Below are 18,158 nucleotides of genomic sequence, written 5' to 3' on the forward strand. Positions count from 1 at the left end.
GGTGTATCACATTGTTTGACTTGTGAATAGTGAACCACTCTTGCAACCCAGGAATAAATCCCACTTGATCGTCGTGACATGATTCTTTTAATGTACTGTTGGATCTGGTGTGCTAGTATTTTAAGGGGAATTTTTGCATCCATGTTCATCAGGCATTTTAGCCCGTACTCCTCCTTTTTAGTGTACTTTTTCTTTGGTTTTGGTATCAGGGTTATGCTTGCTTCATAGAATGAATTTGAAAATGTTCCTTCCATTTGTATTTTTTGGAACAGTTTGAGAATAGGTATTAACTCTCCTTTAAATGTCTGGTAGAATTTTCCTGGGAAGCCATCTGGCTTTGGACTTCTGGGTTTATTTTTTTTGGAGATTTTTTGATCACTGTTTAAATTCTTTGGTGGTTTTGGGTCTATTTAAGCTTTCTGTTTCTTCCTGTTTCAGTTTTGGTAGTTTATATGTTTCTGAGAATTTATCCATTTCTTCCAGGTTGTTAATTTTTTGGCATATAGTCTTTCATAATATTCTCCTGTAATTGTTTATATTTCTGTGGTTTTGGTTATTTCTCATCTCTCATTTGTGATTTTTTAATTTGGGTCCCTTCTGTTTTCTTTTTTGATGACTCTGGCTAAGGATTTATCAATTTTACAAATTTCTCCAAAGAACTAGCTCCTGGTTTCATTGATCTGTTCTTTTTTAAAAATTTTTTTTCCAGTTTCTATATAATTTATTTCCGCTTTAATCTTTATTATTTCCTTTCTTCTGCTTTAGGCTTTAGGCTTTGTGTGTTGGTCTTTTCCCTTTAGGTGTAAGCTCCTATAGGTATAAGGTTAGGTTGTATATTTGACCTTTTTCTTGCTTCTTAAGGTAGGCCTGCATTGTTATATACTTCCCTCTTAGGTCTACTTTTGTTACATCTGAAAAGTTTTGGATGATTGCATTTTCATTTTCATTTTTTTCCATATACGTATATTTTTTCTTTGATTTCCTGGTTGAGCCATTCATTGCTTAGTAGCATGGTGTTTATCCTCCATGAATATTTGGTCTTTTCAAATTTTTTCTTATGGTTGACTTTAAGTTTCATAGCATTGTGGCCAGAAAATATGATGATATGATCTGTTTTTTTGTACTTGTTGAGGCCTGAATTGTGACCTCATATATGATCTGTTCTGGAGAATGTCTCAAGTGCCCTTGATGAGAATGTGTATTCTGCTGTTTTAGGATAGAGTTTTCTGAATATATCTCTTAAGTCCATCTGGTCCAATGTGTCACTCAAAGTTATTGTTTCTTGGGGTACCTTGGTCGCTCAGTGGGTTAAGCCAATGCCTTCAGCTCAGGTCATGATCTCATGGTCCTGGGATCACGGCCTCCATTGGACTCTCTGGTCAGCAGGGAGCCTGCTTCCCCATCTCTCTCTCTGCCTGCTGCTTTGCCTACTTGTGATCTCTCTTTTCTCTGTCAGACCAAAAAAAAAAAAAAAAAATCTTAAAAAAAAAAGCTATTATTTCTTCTTGATTTTCTAATTAGATGATCTGTCCATTGATGAAATCCCTTACTATTATTGTATTATTATCACTTAGTTCCTTTATGTTTGTTATTGATTTTTATATTTGTCTACTCCTGTTGGGGGCATAAATATTTACAACTGTTTGATCTTCTTGATGGATTGTCTCCTTTATTATGATATAGTATCCTTCTTCATCTCTTGTTACAGTCTTTGGATTAAAGTCTACTTTGTTGAATGTAAGCATTGCTACTCTAGGTTTCTTTTGACATTCATTTGCATGACAAATATTTCTCCATCCCTTCATTTTCAATCTGCAGTTGTGTTTAGGTCTAAAATGAGTCTCGTGTAGGCAGCATATAGATAGGTCTTGTTTTTTTTAATCCATTATGACACCTTATGTCTTTTGATTGGAGCATTTAGTCCATTTATATTCAGAGTGACAATTGATAGATATGTATTTATTGTCATTTTATTATTTGTTTTTTCTTTGTTTCTGCAGATTTTCTCTGTTCCTTTCTTGTCTTTGTCAGTTTTGGTCTTTCCACTCAAAAAGTCCCCTTTCATATTTCTTTCAGGGCTTTCTTTCAGTGGTCATAAACTCCTATAGTAGTTGTTTGGGGAACTCTTTATCTCTTCTCTGTTCTGAATGATAGTTTTGCTGAATAGAATATTCTTGGCCGCATATTTTCCCCATTCAGCTGAGCATATCATGCCACTCTTTTGTGGCTTTCTATATTTCTGTTGCGATATCTGTAACTGCCCTTATAGTAAGTTAAGAACTACTTTTGTCTTGCTAGTTTTAAGGTTCTTTTATTGCTATATTTTGCACATTTAATTACAATATGTCTTGGTGCTGACCTGCTTTTGTTGATTTTGATGGGAGTTCTCTGTGCTTCCTGGATGTAGATGTCTGTTTCCCTCCCCAGATTAGGGAAGTTCTCAGCTAATATGTCCTCAAAAACTTTTCTCCCCCACTCTTCTCTCTTCTTTTGGGACTTCTGTAATCTTAGTGTTATTGCATTTTATAGAGTCACGAAGTTCCTTAAGTTCCCTAAGTCTGTTCTTATATTCCATAATCTTTTTTTCTCTCTTTTGTCCAGCTTCATTATATTCCATTTATTTGTGTTCTATATCTTGTATTTGTTCCTCTACTTCTTTCAGCCTTGTGTTCATTGCATCCATCCTGTTCCTAATTTCAGTTACTGCATTTTTCATTCCTGACTGATTCCTTTTTAACTCTTTTATCTCTGTGGTAAGGGCCTCCCTGAAGTCTTCCATTCTTCTCTGAAGTCCAGCGAGTATCCTCAGGATTGCTGCTTTAAATTCTCCACCAGGCATATTAATTATACCTGTTTCGCTTAGATCTCTGATCATGATCTAATCTTAGCATTTCTTTTGGGATGATTTCCTCTGTCTTGGCACTTTTTCTAGGCCTCTGCCTTCTTCTTCTCTGTGTTAGAATAGCCTAATATATTTCCTGCTTCTGAGAATAATGGCTTCATGAAGAGGTCATATTGTGTTCAGGGCCTGCCAATTCAGGGAGTGTTTCTGGTGTATGCTGTCTGTTTTCTGTTGTTGTGTTTTGGCTGCTCTGTCCTTCAAGTCAGTCATCTGCAGAGGTTCTCCTTACCTGCAAGGGGTAGGTCTGCAGGAGAAGGTGGGACAGGGTGTGAGGTGTTATCCAGCTTTGTATATGTCTGATGTGGAGGGATCCTGATGCTGAGGTCTGGTTGAAGGGTTGCATCCATAAGAGAATGTGGAGGTGGGGCACATGGTTAGCAAGTTAGGTAGCAAGTTTGTTGTTACTCTGGTTCTAACGGGTGTCTGTGTGTCTAGTGTGAAGGGTAAGAGATGGAAATGGGAACCACTAGCTCTTTTGGTCTTGAAGAAGTCTCCCCAACATCCCCGTCACTCCAGCATCTGGTCTGTGATAAGTAAAGAAAAATCCCTCCTGTATACCCCAGGCTGTTTTCAAACTACTGCTCATATGTTGTGTACTGCTCACATGTGCTGTATTGTCTCTTTAAGGACAAGGACCCAGTTTCCTATTGCCCTCTGGCTCCCCAGGAGCCAAGCCTGCTGATTTTTAAAGTTCTAGGTGTTAAGCTTTACTGATTATAAGAACTCGCAAAATTGTGTCATTCTGGTTTTTGAAGTCAAATGTTATGGGGATTTGTCTTCCCTGTGTGGGTTCCATGTGCCTAGAGTGCCTGGTGTGAAGGGTCTGCTTCTTTCCCCTCTTGGGGCCCACAGCATCCCTCCTCCTGTGGATAGTCCCGTGGGTCCATTTAGTTCCGAACAGCATCTCTGCTCTTCCTTGTTTCTTGGATGTGGTATCTTTTCATTTTTCTGAGGAGAGTCTTTTCTGCCAGGCTTCAGGTGATTTTCTGGGTTATTTTCAATGATGTGGATGTTATCTAGTTGTATCCATGGGACTCATAGTTTTTGGTGAGCCTAAGATCCTCCTCCTCTGCCCTCTTCCCTGGAAATTCTCCTCTGCCCACTTTTAAATCAGTTTGTTTTCCTTGTTCTTGATTTGTACGGGTACCTTTATATCAACCTCTTGTCAGATAGATGGTTTACAAATATTTTTTTCACATTCCATAGGTTGCCTTTGCATTTGGCTGATTGGCTGTGCAGGAGTTTTAAAATTTTATGTAGTTCCGCTTGTTTATTTTTGCTTTTGTTGCTTGTGCATTTGGTTTTATATCCAAAAAATTGTTGCCAATACATCTTCTTCAAAGTTAAAACAATCATTCTTTTTCCTGAGGTATAATTGACATAGCATTATATTATTTTCAGGTGTACAACATGATTTAATATTTGTATATTTTGTGAAATGATCACTACAATGAGACTAGTTAACATTTGTCAGTATACAAAATTAATTCAGGTATAACTGACATATGATATTATATGAGTTTCAGGTGTACAATATAGTAATTCAACATTTACATGCATTATGAAATGATCAGTGTAATAAGTCTAGTTACCACATGTCACCATACAAAAAATAGAGTATCACTGTCTATATTCCCTGTGCTGGATACTATATCCTCTTGATTTATTTATTTTATAACTGGAAATTTATTCCTCTTGATACTTTCACCCATTTTGCCCACCAACCAACCCCCCTCTCCTCTGGCAACCATCAGTCTGTTCTCTGTATCTAGGAGTCTGGTTTTATTTCTTCACTTCTTTTATTTTTTATATTTCATATAAAAGTGAAAATGTATGGTATTTGTCTTTCTTTCTCTGTCTTATTTCATTTAGTATAATACATTTAAGGTCTATCCATGTTGTCACAAATGGCAAGATTTCATTCTTTCTTATGGCTGAGAGGTATTCAATTGTGGGGTGTGTATATGTGTGTGTGAGTCTAACATTTGCTTTACCCCTTCACCCTAGGTGGACATTTAAATTGTTTCCATGTCTTGGCTATGGTAAATAAAGTTGCAATGGATATGAAGCTGCAGATATCTCAATTTTTTGAGGAACCTCCATATTATAGGGTTGAGCCAATTTACATTCCCACCGACAGTATATAGTGGTTCCTTTATCTCCATATCCTTGCCAACACTTGTTATTTCTTATTTTCTTGATGATAGCCATTCTGACAAGTGTGAGGTGATATCTCATTGTGGGTATGATTTGCAATTCTCTAATTATTAATGATGTTGAACACTTTTTCATGTACCAGTTGGACGTTTGAATGCCTTTCTTGGAAAAATGTTATTTAGATCACTAAAATGTTTATTGGGTCCATTTGGTCCAAAGTATAGTTCAAGTCCATTATTTCTATTTAATTGGATTATCATTAGTTTTTTGCTTTACATACTATACAATATCTATTTCTATTCAAACCTCCTCTAACCTCCACCAAATTATGCTTGCTTTTTGCTCATTAGTCTCATGTCACCTTGTTCTCTTCCTTTATGAATTCTTAGAGTTTATAATTATACACTAGTGGAATTTTATATATGTATATTTCTTCCCACTGAAATGTAAATTCTGTGAAAACAATGAATGTATCTGCTTTTATATTATTTAAATACACACAGAACATAGCATGGTATGTATCACAACACTGGTATTCAATGACCATTTTTATTTTTGCATTATTAATTTATTGTATATATTAACAAATTTGGGGCTTAGGTCAGCCAATAATATAGTGACTATTACTTTGCTTTCCTTTACTCTTATTTCTTGAGACATATATATTCTTTTGTGCTATATTTCTGGGAGGTCTGTGGTCTGGAGGAGGATTTGGATACTCACATTTTCCTAACTGGGAAAAAATGAGGGAAAACTTTAAAACCAAAGTAACTTCAAAAGAAAGCCTCTGTGGGGGCACCTGGGTGACTCAGTGGGTTAAGCCTCTGCCTTTGGCTTAGGTCATGATCCAGGGTCCTGGGATTAAGCCTCCGCAGGGAGCCTGCTTCTTCCTTTCTCTCTCTGCATGCCTCTCTGCCTACTTGTGATCTCTGTCAAATAAATAAATAAAAATCTTTAATTTAAAAAAAAAAGCCTGTGTGTGTGTGTGTGTGTGTGTGTGTGTGTGTGTGTGTGTGTTTCTTGGAATACTTTTGAAAAATTTTGCATTATGGAAAATTTCAACTATATATTTTGAGGTTATCTTACACATCATATCATGTTCTTTTTTTAAAAAAAAAGATTTTATTTATTTATTTGAAAGAATGAGAGAGTTCACAAGTAGGCAGAGAGACAGGCGTGGCGGGGGGGGGGGGGGAGCAGGCTCCCCACTGAGCAAAGAGCTGGATGCAGGGCTCAGTCCCAGGATCCTGAGACCATGACCTGAGCTGAAGGCAGAGACTTAACCCACTGAGCCACCCAGGCGCCCTTCATATCTTGTTCCTGATGACTATTTTATTATAAAAATTTAAAATATAATGACTTTTTAGAAACATAACATTGCCATTACCACCTCTAAATTTAGAAAAAATAATTCTTAATACAGTCAGTGTACTGTAAGGCTTTACAGGCGAGGTAAACAGGACACCAGGTGAGATAGTCTCAAGGCGAGATTTATTAATGGTGCCCCCAGGCAAGGTTCCTGCGTCTCCGGAGAGGGGAGTTGGGGATGTCACGCGCATGAGGGGTCGAGTGGGTCTTTTATCTGGGTTAAGACAGGGCTTAGGTTTACAGGCATATAGATATTTGGTGATTGGAGGGTTGGGGGAGTCCTGATGTTTCCGCTTTCCTGCATAGGTATCGGGCTACTTATGGTGACATGTCCTCCTGGCAGAAGAGTCCGGGTGGCCATTTTTATTGTTCCTCCTGCATTCCCGGGTCCACCGACCTAACATGTTCAATTTTTGTGATTGTCTTAAAAGAATTTTTAATAATTGTTTTGTTCAAATATGCATCCAAACAAAGCCTAACATTTGGTTGATATGTATTCAGTATTTTTTAATGTGAAGTTTTTCTGTTTCCTATTTTTATTGCAAATTATTTGCTGAAAAAAATGTGATTTTCTAATTATGTATCTTAAAATAGTATGATATTATTAATTATTAATAAAGTCACACTTTATGTATAAGCCAGAAATAGTTCAAATAACTCAAATAATTTTTTCAGAATATTTTAATATCATGAGGATTGGTATCTAACTTTGTTTATGGTAATGTCATGTGGTGATCCATTTTAACTTTTAGTTGATAGAATGAAATTATTGTTTTTCTCTTAAGAAACAATTTTAATTCCATTTTAAAATTATTTGAAGACTTTATGAATGAATCCCCTTAATAAAAGGCAACTTCCATTAAATGTGTTTTTGTCAGTATCTCTTGGGAAAGAGTCTGAGTAGGTCAACATTTGTCTATTCCTGAAACACTAGTCATGAGATTTAATATAACTCTTAGAATAACACACACATGAGCACACACACTCACACAAACACACACACATACAATGTCCAAATTCCTGGTTCTCACCTCGTGAGTCATTTAAATTTATATAACATTAATTTGAAAGCCTAGTGCCCAAAATTCTTCCTGAGTATGTTTGTGCATTTGCAGGTGATCTACTTTTTTTATACTAAAATTTTTATTTTATACATTTGATACCTTAATTGCTAACATTTTCTGTTTTATTTTTTAAAAGATCGTTTATTTATTTATTTGTCAGAGAGAGGGAGCCCACAAGCAGGGGAAGTGTCAGGCAGAAGAAGGATCCCTGTTAGGGTCTGTGATCAAAGGAACGAGACTGACACAAAGCGAAAATCAAGCAAAGCTTTATTTCGTGCCATGCATCAGAAACCAAACTGACCAGTAAGTGCCCGAGCTCCCTGCATTAGAAACCAAACTAACCAGTAGGTGCCTGAGCCTTGCTGGGGGCCACCGCCTCCCAGATGCTGGGGTCCCTCCTGGAGGCTCCCTGCCCCACCGTCACTGTACCACAGGCCACTCCTGGCGAGGCTGCACCTTCGGCTCCTGAGAGGCTGCTCCTGGTGGCGGCACTGCCTGAGGTGGCGAAGCTGCTTGCGGTGGCGCTGCTGCTGTTGCTCGGGGCAATGCTGCCGGCAGTGGCGCCGCTGCTGCTCCCCTGCTGCTCGGGTCAGCGCCGCTGGTATTACAGCTCAAGGCGGCGCCCCTGCCGCTGCTGCTCAGGGTGGCGCTGCTGCCTGCCACTGCTGCTCCCCTACTAGTTACTCTGACCCCTCCTGCTAAAAAAAATCCCCCTGCAGCCTCACAGACCATCTTTTATAGTGGTGGTTGAGCCCGGCCCACACACAGGTGGCCAATGGGATTTCAACTCACCACAGTTAATATATGCGCACCCCACTGATTGGATATGGCTATCTGGCCTGGCCCGCCCCTATATCCGGGGTTTACAAGTAAATTCCTTTGGCTAAGCAGGCCCCTGCAATCCCCAGTGAGCAAGGGGCTGGGTGAGGGAACTGATCCCAGGACCCTGGGATCATGACCTGAGCCAAAGGCAGATGCTTAATCATTTAACTGACTGAGCCACCCAGGCATCCTGCTGCTTGTTTGTTTGTTTGTTTTAAATATTTTATTTATTTATTTGACGGAGGGAGAGGTCACAAGTAGGCAGAGAGGCAGGCTGAGAGAGAGGGAGAAACAGGCTCCCCACTGAGCAGAGAGCCTGATGCGGGGCTTGATCCCAGGACCCTGAGGTCATGACCCGAGCCAAAGGCAGAGGCTTAAACCACTGAGCCATCCAGGCACCCCTTGTTTTTTTATACACATTATTTTATAGTAGTTTTATGTTCATAGCAAAATTGAGTGGAAAGTACACAGATTTCCCATATATCCTTGTCCCCACTAAGCGCAGCTTCCCCTATCAATATCCCCTACCAGAGTGGTATATTTACTACAGTTGATGACACTAAATTGACAGATTATTATCACCCAAAGTTCATAGTTTACATTAGGGTTCATATTGGTGTAGATTCTGCGTGTTTGAATAAATGTGTAATGGCATGTGTCTGCCATTATAGTATCGTACAGAGTAGTTTCGCTGGCCTAAAATCCTGTGTTCTATTACTTATATTTTCATGATCACCTCTGAGTCAAATTTATCAATTCCTAGCCTGAATTTTTAACTATTGTCTTATTTCTACCCCACAGATAGCTTTTTCTCCTTGAATCTTTCCCACTTCCCCCCAAAGTAAACATGCATAAGATCGCTTACATATAACATACTTTGTCTAAAAATTTATGTGCCATAATGGGGGAAATACATCTATTAGAGATTGAAAACTGAAAGTCAAATATTTCAACTTTTTGTTCTAATAATTCTTTTAACAACCCTCCACCAGTGACATGTCACTGACTACTGTACTCTATCTATTCTCTTAGCTTAACCCAATCTCAACATCTCAGAGTTTCTGAAAAAAAATCCTCTCATTAACTTATAAAAAGAAGTTTATAGCTGCATGTTTAAATCTCCTACATCATTAACGGACTCAGAAAAACAGAAATCCTTTCTATATGATATGATTCATTCTTTTAAAAAATTAATTATGGATAGAACTAGCAATATTTTCTTATGTATTTGTACGCTATGTGTAAAGCATAGCCTAAATATCAATATTTTTCCAATTCTGTTGAAACTGCAAGAAAGTATTATCGATTCCCTATTACGGATGAGAAATATATAGCTCAGAATATATTTATTCTGTGTTAGCATGTTTAAAATACTAGCTATAAAGAGCTAAATCCTGAATTGAATTTAGGTTTCTTTCCATCAAACTATGAAGTATCAACTATTGTATGAAAATTATGTCTTTTTCCCCCCAATTATACTTTAAGCTCATTCATGCAGGAGAGCATGGACAGGGACAGCCTCATACATTTCATAGCAATTCCATAATACTGTCTTAGATACAATGTATGGACATGGCAGGTGCAGAGTGAAAAGTCCAGGGTAAAATTATGCCTAAAACAATTTCAAAGGGCAAAATGACTCCAACTCAAGTGACATATACATTCAAGAGTAAAGTCTTGGATACACTCAGGAAAGCCAGAGAATTCCATCTGTAGATCCGATTCCTCTGCCAGAGTTTCCACTTGGAGACAATGAATCTAGAAGAGGATGTAGCATCCATAGCTGCCAGTACATTATCTCCACCATGTTGTCCCTCCTGGGGTTTCTCTCTCATAGGCTCCTTCATTCCTTAACCAGGAAGGGTTAGGGGTGAGAGGCAGGGGGCTGGAGTTATCAGAGTGTTTTGCAAGGGTGCACAGGGCTACACGGGGATTCACTGATCTAAACTGATCTGCCTAGAAACATCCTGCAGCTATATTCACTCTAGTGTCCCTGACATGCCATGGTGGTACAGGAAAGTCTCTGTGCTTATCTAGCAGAGATTCATGTAGGAGGTGAGGCAAACTGCACCTGTGTTCTCAGAAACTTAAATACTCCTGTGGTTTCTACTCCCATTCCTCTTCCTGTTGTTAATATCCCTAAGTAAGAACAAAGTATTTGGTTCTTCTTAGATATGGACCTTACGATCTTATTCTAACCTCTCCTGACTGACTTCCATTTCTTTTCCTGCCTAAAGAATTCTCATCTTCTCCTGGATGAGTAAGGGAGAGGAATGCTGGTCCTACTATCAATCATTCTTCACAAATTGAAATTTTCAAGTTTTGGAAAACAATTGTGACTTTTGGTACTTTGAAATTCAAAATTCCATTATTCCTACTTATTTCTCTGTCATAACTTTTAAAAACTATATTAAATGAGTATGAACTTATTTCTTCATTTTTGTATTCTATAAAGAATCTATACAGAGGACACAGTTCTAATATTACTTTCATTAATGTCTGAATTGGGAGGAGAGTGGTAGTGCCCTAGTGTGGGAATAATAGGAAGAGAGAATATTAACATCAGCTAAAATATCAAAATATTATCAGTCTATATTTGCTTCCTCCCATGTAACTGGCCGTGAAAATAATCTGGAAAGTGAGATTAAGTGGACTTGATGCATAAGGGACCACAGTCCTAGTCATCCTTGAAATGAAAGACAGACAAGTTTTTCTAAAAGATTTCATAAAGGGAAATATATTATTTCCATGGGAGTTCTGGATCAGGGTTACAAAGAATCAGGTAAATGGGTGGAATATCCCAGACAGCTCATAGTAGGTAAAAATTGAGAAAAGAAAAAAAAAAAAAAATCAGGCATTCAAGGCGCAGAATTCCAAAGGACATGTGAGCTCTCAGAGGATGTAGCTGGACCTTAAATCCTAGAGAAGAGGTGAGAGGGGCAACGTTAGACAGAGAAGGAATATGACAAACTCAGCCAGGCAATAGTGCTAGGTCACCTATCACGTCCACTCTTCTGCTCTGGTCGGTGGACATGCGGTCTCCTGCAATAGGACAGACATGGGATGGGTGATCCGTGGGGACTCCTGTGCTGTCATCGTGCCCTCCCCCCGACTCCTGCAACCTTTCAACCGTATCTGTGTCCACAAATTCCTCCCAGTTTCCTTCCTCCTGTGCTGTGTCTCCAGCTCTCAGCTCTGACAAATCTGAACGCTTACCTTCCTTTCTAGGGTGCGGCTCACAAGGGTCCTTGATGTCTGGAAGCACCGCTTGAGCGCAGGCCTTGGATAATGAAGACAGTGCCCACCACGATGCCCACAAGGCCCACAGCCAACCCCAGGGCACAGACCACGGTCTCTGTCAGCTCTGACACGGGGGATGGAATTTCAGGTTCTGTGAAAATGAGGTTGTGGACGTCAGAACACAGAGTGCTCGTTCATGTACACGTGTGTGGGATGGAGCGGGAGGGATGGTTTTGGTTTTATGAGGACTCAGGGCAGCATGGTTAGGGAAGAGAGTTAAGTCTATTATTTGAAACTTTGGAAGTGCGGAAAACATGAGAGTCACAGGCTCAAAGGCAGAATATTCTGGACTTGATAGAGAAAGAAGGTGCCAAGGGGGTGGAACTCATACGTACCCCAGTGTTTCAGAAGTGGTTCATCCAGGCCCCAGTGCTCCACCTTGCAGTCATAAATATCATCAGCAGAAGGGAGGAAGGTGAGGTAACTGAACTTTAAGAAGGAATAATCCTTTTTGATAAGGAAGTGGGTTTCAGAAACACCTTCTGTGACTGAATGCCTGTTCTTCAACCACGTGACATTGATCACAGGAGGAAAGATGTTGTCCACAAGACAGATGAGGGTGTTGGGCTGACCCAGCATCACAGGAGTCTTTAGAAACAGCGTCACCTCAGGAACCTCTGTGGTGAGGAAGCAGCACTGATATGAATTGCAAAGAGCTCTGCCCTGAGGTTCTGCACTGTGTCCTGCAAGATCCCATCAACCAATGGTTCCCCATCTGATGGCAGAAGAGTTCTCACTTACCTTCTGCTTGGGAAATACTCTCTACACACTGCCTGTACTTTATCCTTGTGCCCTTCCCCCGTGGGCGTGCTTACTAAAGTGGCAGATCTATAGGACTTCCCCTTGAGGGGTTCAGGGAACACGGTATGGGGGTAAGGATCCTTGTATTACATGACAATATTTCAGCTCTGAGATGGCAGAGAATGAGTGTTCAGTAATTACTACGAGAAGATCTGGGAAAGATCCTGGGAAAGCAGTCAAGGGTATCTATCATAGGGAAGACGGGAAAGAGACTTGATATGTAGGGATAGATTCAGTAAAGAGAGGCAGAGTGGTGGACACTTACCATTGGTAGCAGCGGTATAGTTGGAGCGTTTAGTCAGGATGTTCAAGTTTTGTTTTGCTATTGCCAAGTTTCTCAGTGCACCTTGTGGGTCAAAACGTCTAAGTGCTTGAAACATGGGCAGCTGCCAGACTGTCTCCTTCTTCTCCAAGTCCACGTAGAATTCCTCATCACCATCAAATTCACGGGTGTACTGGCCAGAGGGACCATAAGACTGGTAGACACTTATGCCATAGGAAGCAACATGATCAGCTGGTCAGTAAGGTTGAGGGACAGAATGTAGAAAACAGAGGGAGAAAAGAGCTTTATTAAACCACATGACAGGAGAAACTGGCTTTCAGATATTTTGGGCTTCATCTTTGGCAGTCTTTTTTTTTGTTTAAGATATTTGAGAGTGAGTGTGTAAGTGGGATGAGTGGCAGAGTCAAACACTCAACTGACTGAGCCACCCAGGTGACCCCTTTGGCACAGTCTTTAGGCATATTTCCCAGCACCTACCCTCTGCTCCTTCTCTCAGTGTTAGTAGCTGTCCAGTTAGAATACAGTCTGCTTTTCCACCATCATGTAGGCTACATGAGAGCTGAATTTCAGTCGCCTTGTTTACTCCTATTTTCTGTGTGCCTAGCTCAGCACCTGGCATACTCAGTAGGCTTGTGATAAATATTACAATGAAATGAAAGAAGGAATGAACAAACTATCATGACTTGAGCTTCTTAGAAATTCACTTTACTTCCCTCTCTTGCATAAGTTTTATCCTTACTTAACTCTTTCATCAGTTAATAACACATTTTGATTCCTCTCCCCCCAGGACTGGTTCAGAGCAGAACACTTTTTACAGTGGTATTTCTTCCTTCCTCCACTTACGTCTCCCTCTTCTCCTTCAGCTTATTAATAACTTTCCAAGGAAAAGCACTCAGGCCCATATTGTTTTAAAAGAGTTACTTAACCGTAATTGGGTAAAAGAAGGAGTAGGACAAGGACAGTGAGAATATTATAAATTTATACAATATAAACAATGCTCCTAAGGTCACTGTTTTGTTAACGATTATAATTCTCAGAGGAGAGCACTTGATTTCATCAGCAATACAAAATGAAAGTTTATTAGATTTTAGATTTCTGTCACTCCCTATCCCTCCTTTTTTTTTTTTTTTCCTTTCAATGGGATTACTAAACCTCTCCCCTTATTCTGACTCAACATATCTATATGTTTAGGATTCAGGGTAAACTATGGTTCTTCTCCTCAAATGGACAATATGCTTGTGTAAGGACGCCAAATTAGAATGGCAGCAGTAGGACTTCACTCAGTGAGCCTAACTGGACAATTTTTTAAAGACATATGTTATCTTCATTTCATTTCCTCTTTATGTTCCTCCTCATTTACTGAGTATAAGCGTGATGTCAGACATCGTGAGGAGCAGGGAGTGAAACACCAGTCAGGTTGGTTTCTTTCATCAAGGAGCTTATTGCTGACAGCAGAGTCAACTGAGTACAGGAACAAAGACAGGAAGCTGTGGTGAGTCCCGGAAGAGAACAGCAGCAGTCTTATAGTCCCACTTCCTCCACAAATACCTCAGCTGCCCAGTCAAACCAGAGTATGTTTTTCATTCATGTTCCTTGGTCTTTGCAGGGGTCTTTCTCCTTGAAACAACGTTATATTTACAGATTTCCTGGACACCTCCAATTCCTTCTCCAAGTTCCTGCTTAGTTACCAAGGTTTTAACTAAGTTCTCTCACTGAACATGTTTTTGACCACAGTATACCCTCCAGCACCTTCATCCCAGTGTCTTGCTCTCCACATTTATACCATCCAACTCACTCTCTTTTCTGCCCAGTATGACCCCCTTGGTTGATTACTTAAAAGGCCCTCCAACAAAGTCTCTTTATCCTCTATACTTTATCCTTGACTCCTTTTTCAAACATGAATATATGCAATTATTTTTTTCATCTGGTACCTGTCCTGGTTGCTAAACATCACACTTCTGGGCCAAATGGAACCAGTTTACTTTTGTAGTTTCAGTCTCAGCTGGGCACAGCGTCCTGCTCAGCAATGGTCCTGCTTTCCTGTACCAGGCAGCAGACAATATGTCTTTTCATCTTTGAATCCCCCCAGTTGATCTCACTATATGTTCTAAATATGTATTGAATGCCAATTGTTTTTCTTGAGAATCACAGCAATCTGGGGAAGTGGAGACTGATAGACACAGAAGTAGCAGAATCATATGAAGGTCAGAATCAGCAGTCACCACGGCTGTCTTATAACTTGTGAGCCTAAGCACTTTTGGGCCCTCTTTTTTTTTTTTTTTTTTTTTTTAAAGATTTTGTTTATTCATTTGACAGAGAGAGAGGTCACAAGTAGGCAGAGAGGCAGGCAGAGAGAGAGGAAGGGAAGCAGGCTCCCCGCAGAGCAGAGAGCCCGACGCGGGGCTCGATCCCAGGACCCTGAGATCATGACCCGAGCCGAAGGCAGCGGCTTAATCCACTGAGCCACCCAGGCGCCCCTGGGTCCTCTTTTTTCATAAAATATTAAAAATCATATTTTGTGACTGTACTGGTATAAAGACAAGTATATTCCAGGCTGTATTAAAAATTAAAACATTTTCTTCTACTCTAAAAGCTCATTGTTTCTTCTAATTTTAAAGGAAATTAAAACATTTTCTTTTTTATTCTTTTTCTTTTTTTTTAAATTAAAACATTTTCATGGTGGCACTATGCTTACTGTACCTAAGGAATAAATTGAGCCTGAGCAGGGTGCTCTGGTGTGACACTGGAGAAAGGAAATTGGAAGTTCTCAGGAGAAGCAAGTGAAACTTCCACCAGCAAATGAAATTAGAATGGGAGCAGTCCTGGTTAACAAAGTTGGTGAAAATTAGAATACACTCCATTTCATGTTCCCTCTTAACTTTTTGTTTTTTCTCCTTTGGTTTTTACATAATTAGTGTGTACTTGCCCCGTTTTCCTTTTAAGGGTCTCCATTATGTAGGATGGAAGACAGATCATTTGAGTTGACAGTTTGAGAGTAATGTAATTTAATTAACCAAGTTTTTGATCATGAAATTCTCAATTTTAAAGTAAAAGTAAAGATACTCTCTACTCTGTTAAAAAAGTTATGAAAGCAGCCCATATCCATTGTCAGATAAATGGATAAAGAAGGATATATATATATATATATATATATATATATTTATATATATATATATATACAGACACACACACACATACACATACACACAATGGAATATTACACAGTGATAAAAAGAATGCAATCTTGCCATTTCAACAATCTGGATGGAACTAGATAGTGTAATGCTAAGCAAAATATTCAGTCAAAGACAATGACCATGTGATTTCACTCATTTGTGGAGTTTAAGAAACAAAACTAATGAACAAATAAGAGAGACAAAGAAAAAAACAGAATTTTAACAGTAGGGAACAAACTGTTGGTTACCAGAGGGCAGGTGGCTGGGAGGAGGATGATTAAAACAGGTGAAGGGGATTTAGAGTATACTTATCTTGATGAGCACTGAGTAATGCATAGAATTGTTGAAGCACTATATTGTACACCTGAAACTAATGTAACACTGTGTTAACCATTCTGAAGAAAAAATTAAAAAGTTATTAAGTCACACCTGTAATTACTTAGTAACAATTAAGAAAGAGGAATGATCATTGACATTTCTATGTCTTCATTACTGGAAAAGTATTTCTAAATTCATATTTTGCTTGATTATTTGTGAAGTGACATATATGAGGTCATGTGGTACTTGTCTAAATGTACTCAGCTGGGCTTGTTTAATCACTCTCCTACCCCCACGCCATTTTGAAGCATGAAAATGTGTATAAATTTGAGGTCTTACCCTCTTAACCAAGAGGATATCCTTCTTGATATCTACATAGTATACATAATTTATGAAACTATTTACCCAAAGTAAGTCTACATAAAAAACATATAAAAAGCTTCACAATGTTGTTCAGAGATATTTGAGAGCAATAGTTCATGAATTTTTAGTATCAAAACATCCACTTGTGGAAACATCTCTAATCTCTGAGGTAACCATAAATGAATGCCATTAAGCCCTGCAGGCTATATTCACTGGATCTGATATTAGAAAGGATGAGGACCTTGATGCACTCTGCAACAGCACAGGTAGCAGAGAGAGTGGGTTGGGTCTCTAGTTTCCTGAAGGAGGAGTGACCATAATTTTTAGATCTGCTTAGTATTGAGAACACCTTTGAGGAGTCTCTGCAGTTTCTATGCCAATCTCTATGTTTCCCCCTTCCAACTCTTTTTTCCAAGTCTAGTCCTCAGCTGTGCACTCACCCACAATGTCTTCACTGCCACCAAGGCTCATCATGGTGGTCAGGGCAAGAGTCCCCAGAATCAGAACTCTGTTTAGGGTCATCCTTTTTTCAGTGTGGTCCCCACAGTTGCAGAGCAGTAGTAAGAACCCAACTGAGAAGGGAATCTAAAGACAACAAACCAAACCCTGCCAGGCTAGGTTCTGGCAAATCAGAAAAATACCTTCTGATAACACTTCTGTTGCCAGTTGAAGAGCTTGTACTAAGAAGCCAGGAAGAGGTTTGGGAAATCCCCTTGTTCTGATGTTGCTTCCTGTGGGAATTCTCTAGGAAAGGAGTGAGGGTATTAAATCAGAATCTTCCTATGGGTGTGTTTACTTGCTGGTGGGAAGAGGGGTGGGAATTTCTGAGTAGTTTCATGTTAGATACCGTCACTAATATGGTGTTCTTCAGGCTTTTCTGGGTTATAATCTCCAAAAATTCTCCCATAAATTGATTTCTTCCATGGCAATCCCTAACTCTTGCCCTTTTCCTGGCCTCTGAATATGGATTAATTGTCTCTCTTTTTTGCTTCCATAGTGCATGTAAAATTTTCCAAATTTTGATTTACCTTCCTAGGGTATTTCTGCTGGTGGTGGTCAAGGAATACCTTTGCCTCAAGATTTTGACATATGGACAAAACCTTTCCTGATGATGTTCTGAATGTTATCTATTAATATCATTCTTAAAGTAAATTCAACTCAAATTGGGAAGTTAGGGTGTCAGCCCTGTGGATCAGAATTGCAGCTTGGATGGGAAGTTGAAGGTCCAGTCTCAGATCTCAAATCCTGGGGGATATTGAAGTCCAAGCAAGCCCATGTCATTAACTAAGAGAAGATGAGCTCTGTCCACAACCTGACTCTGTCTCACCTCCACCCAAGGAACCCATTCTAGTCACTTCAGTCTTCAGGTCATAATTTTAACATAAGGTAAAATTAGTAGCAAATTAGATTCAGAGGAATCGTGTACCATTTTTAAAAAGAAAAACGAGTTTGTTAACACCGTCTAAAGGAAAATGAAAGGTCCATTTTAAATAAATTAATGGCAGAAATAAAATTTGGTTTTTAAAATATTTCCTTGTCCAATAATTTTCTCAAAAACACTAATTTCCTCCATTGATTTAACTTTTAAACTATTAAACTATTAT

The 18,158-nt window shown here is 39.2% G+C and overlaps 1 protein-coding gene across 2 annotated transcripts; it reads right to left on the reverse strand.

The window, feature by feature from the left end:
• Window positions 1–11,036: 11,036 nt before the first annotated feature.
• LOC123941733 (SLA class II histocompatibility antigen, DQ haplotype D alpha chain-like) lies at window positions 11,037–17,111 on the reverse strand. Of its 2 annotated transcripts, none has more exons than XM_046005275.1 (5): window positions 16,995–17,111; window positions 12,680–12,928; window positions 11,949–12,230; window positions 11,530–11,704; window positions 11,037–11,232 (listed from the first exon to the last, which is right to left on the reverse strand). In XM_046005275.1, the coding sequence occupies exons 1-4, from the start codon at window positions 17,074–17,076 to the stop codon at window positions 11,550–11,552; spliced, it is 768 nt and encodes a 255-aa protein (XP_045861231.1). In that variant the 5' UTR covers window positions 17,077–17,111; the 3' UTR covers window positions 11,037–11,232; window positions 11,530–11,549. The 2 variants fall into 2 exon arrangements, with proteins under 2 accessions (XP_045861231.1, XP_045861232.1); XM_046005276.1 differs by lacking the exon at window positions 11,037–11,232 and adding an exon at window positions 11,235–11,355.
• Between the last annotated feature and the right edge of the window lie 1,047 nt (window positions 17,112–18,158).

This window comes from Meles meles, chromosome 5 (assembly GCF_922984935.1).
Source record: "Meles meles chromosome 5, mMelMel3.1 paternal haplotype, whole genome shotgun sequence".
NCBI lineage: Eukaryota > Metazoa > Chordata > Mammalia > Carnivora > Mustelidae > Meles > Meles meles.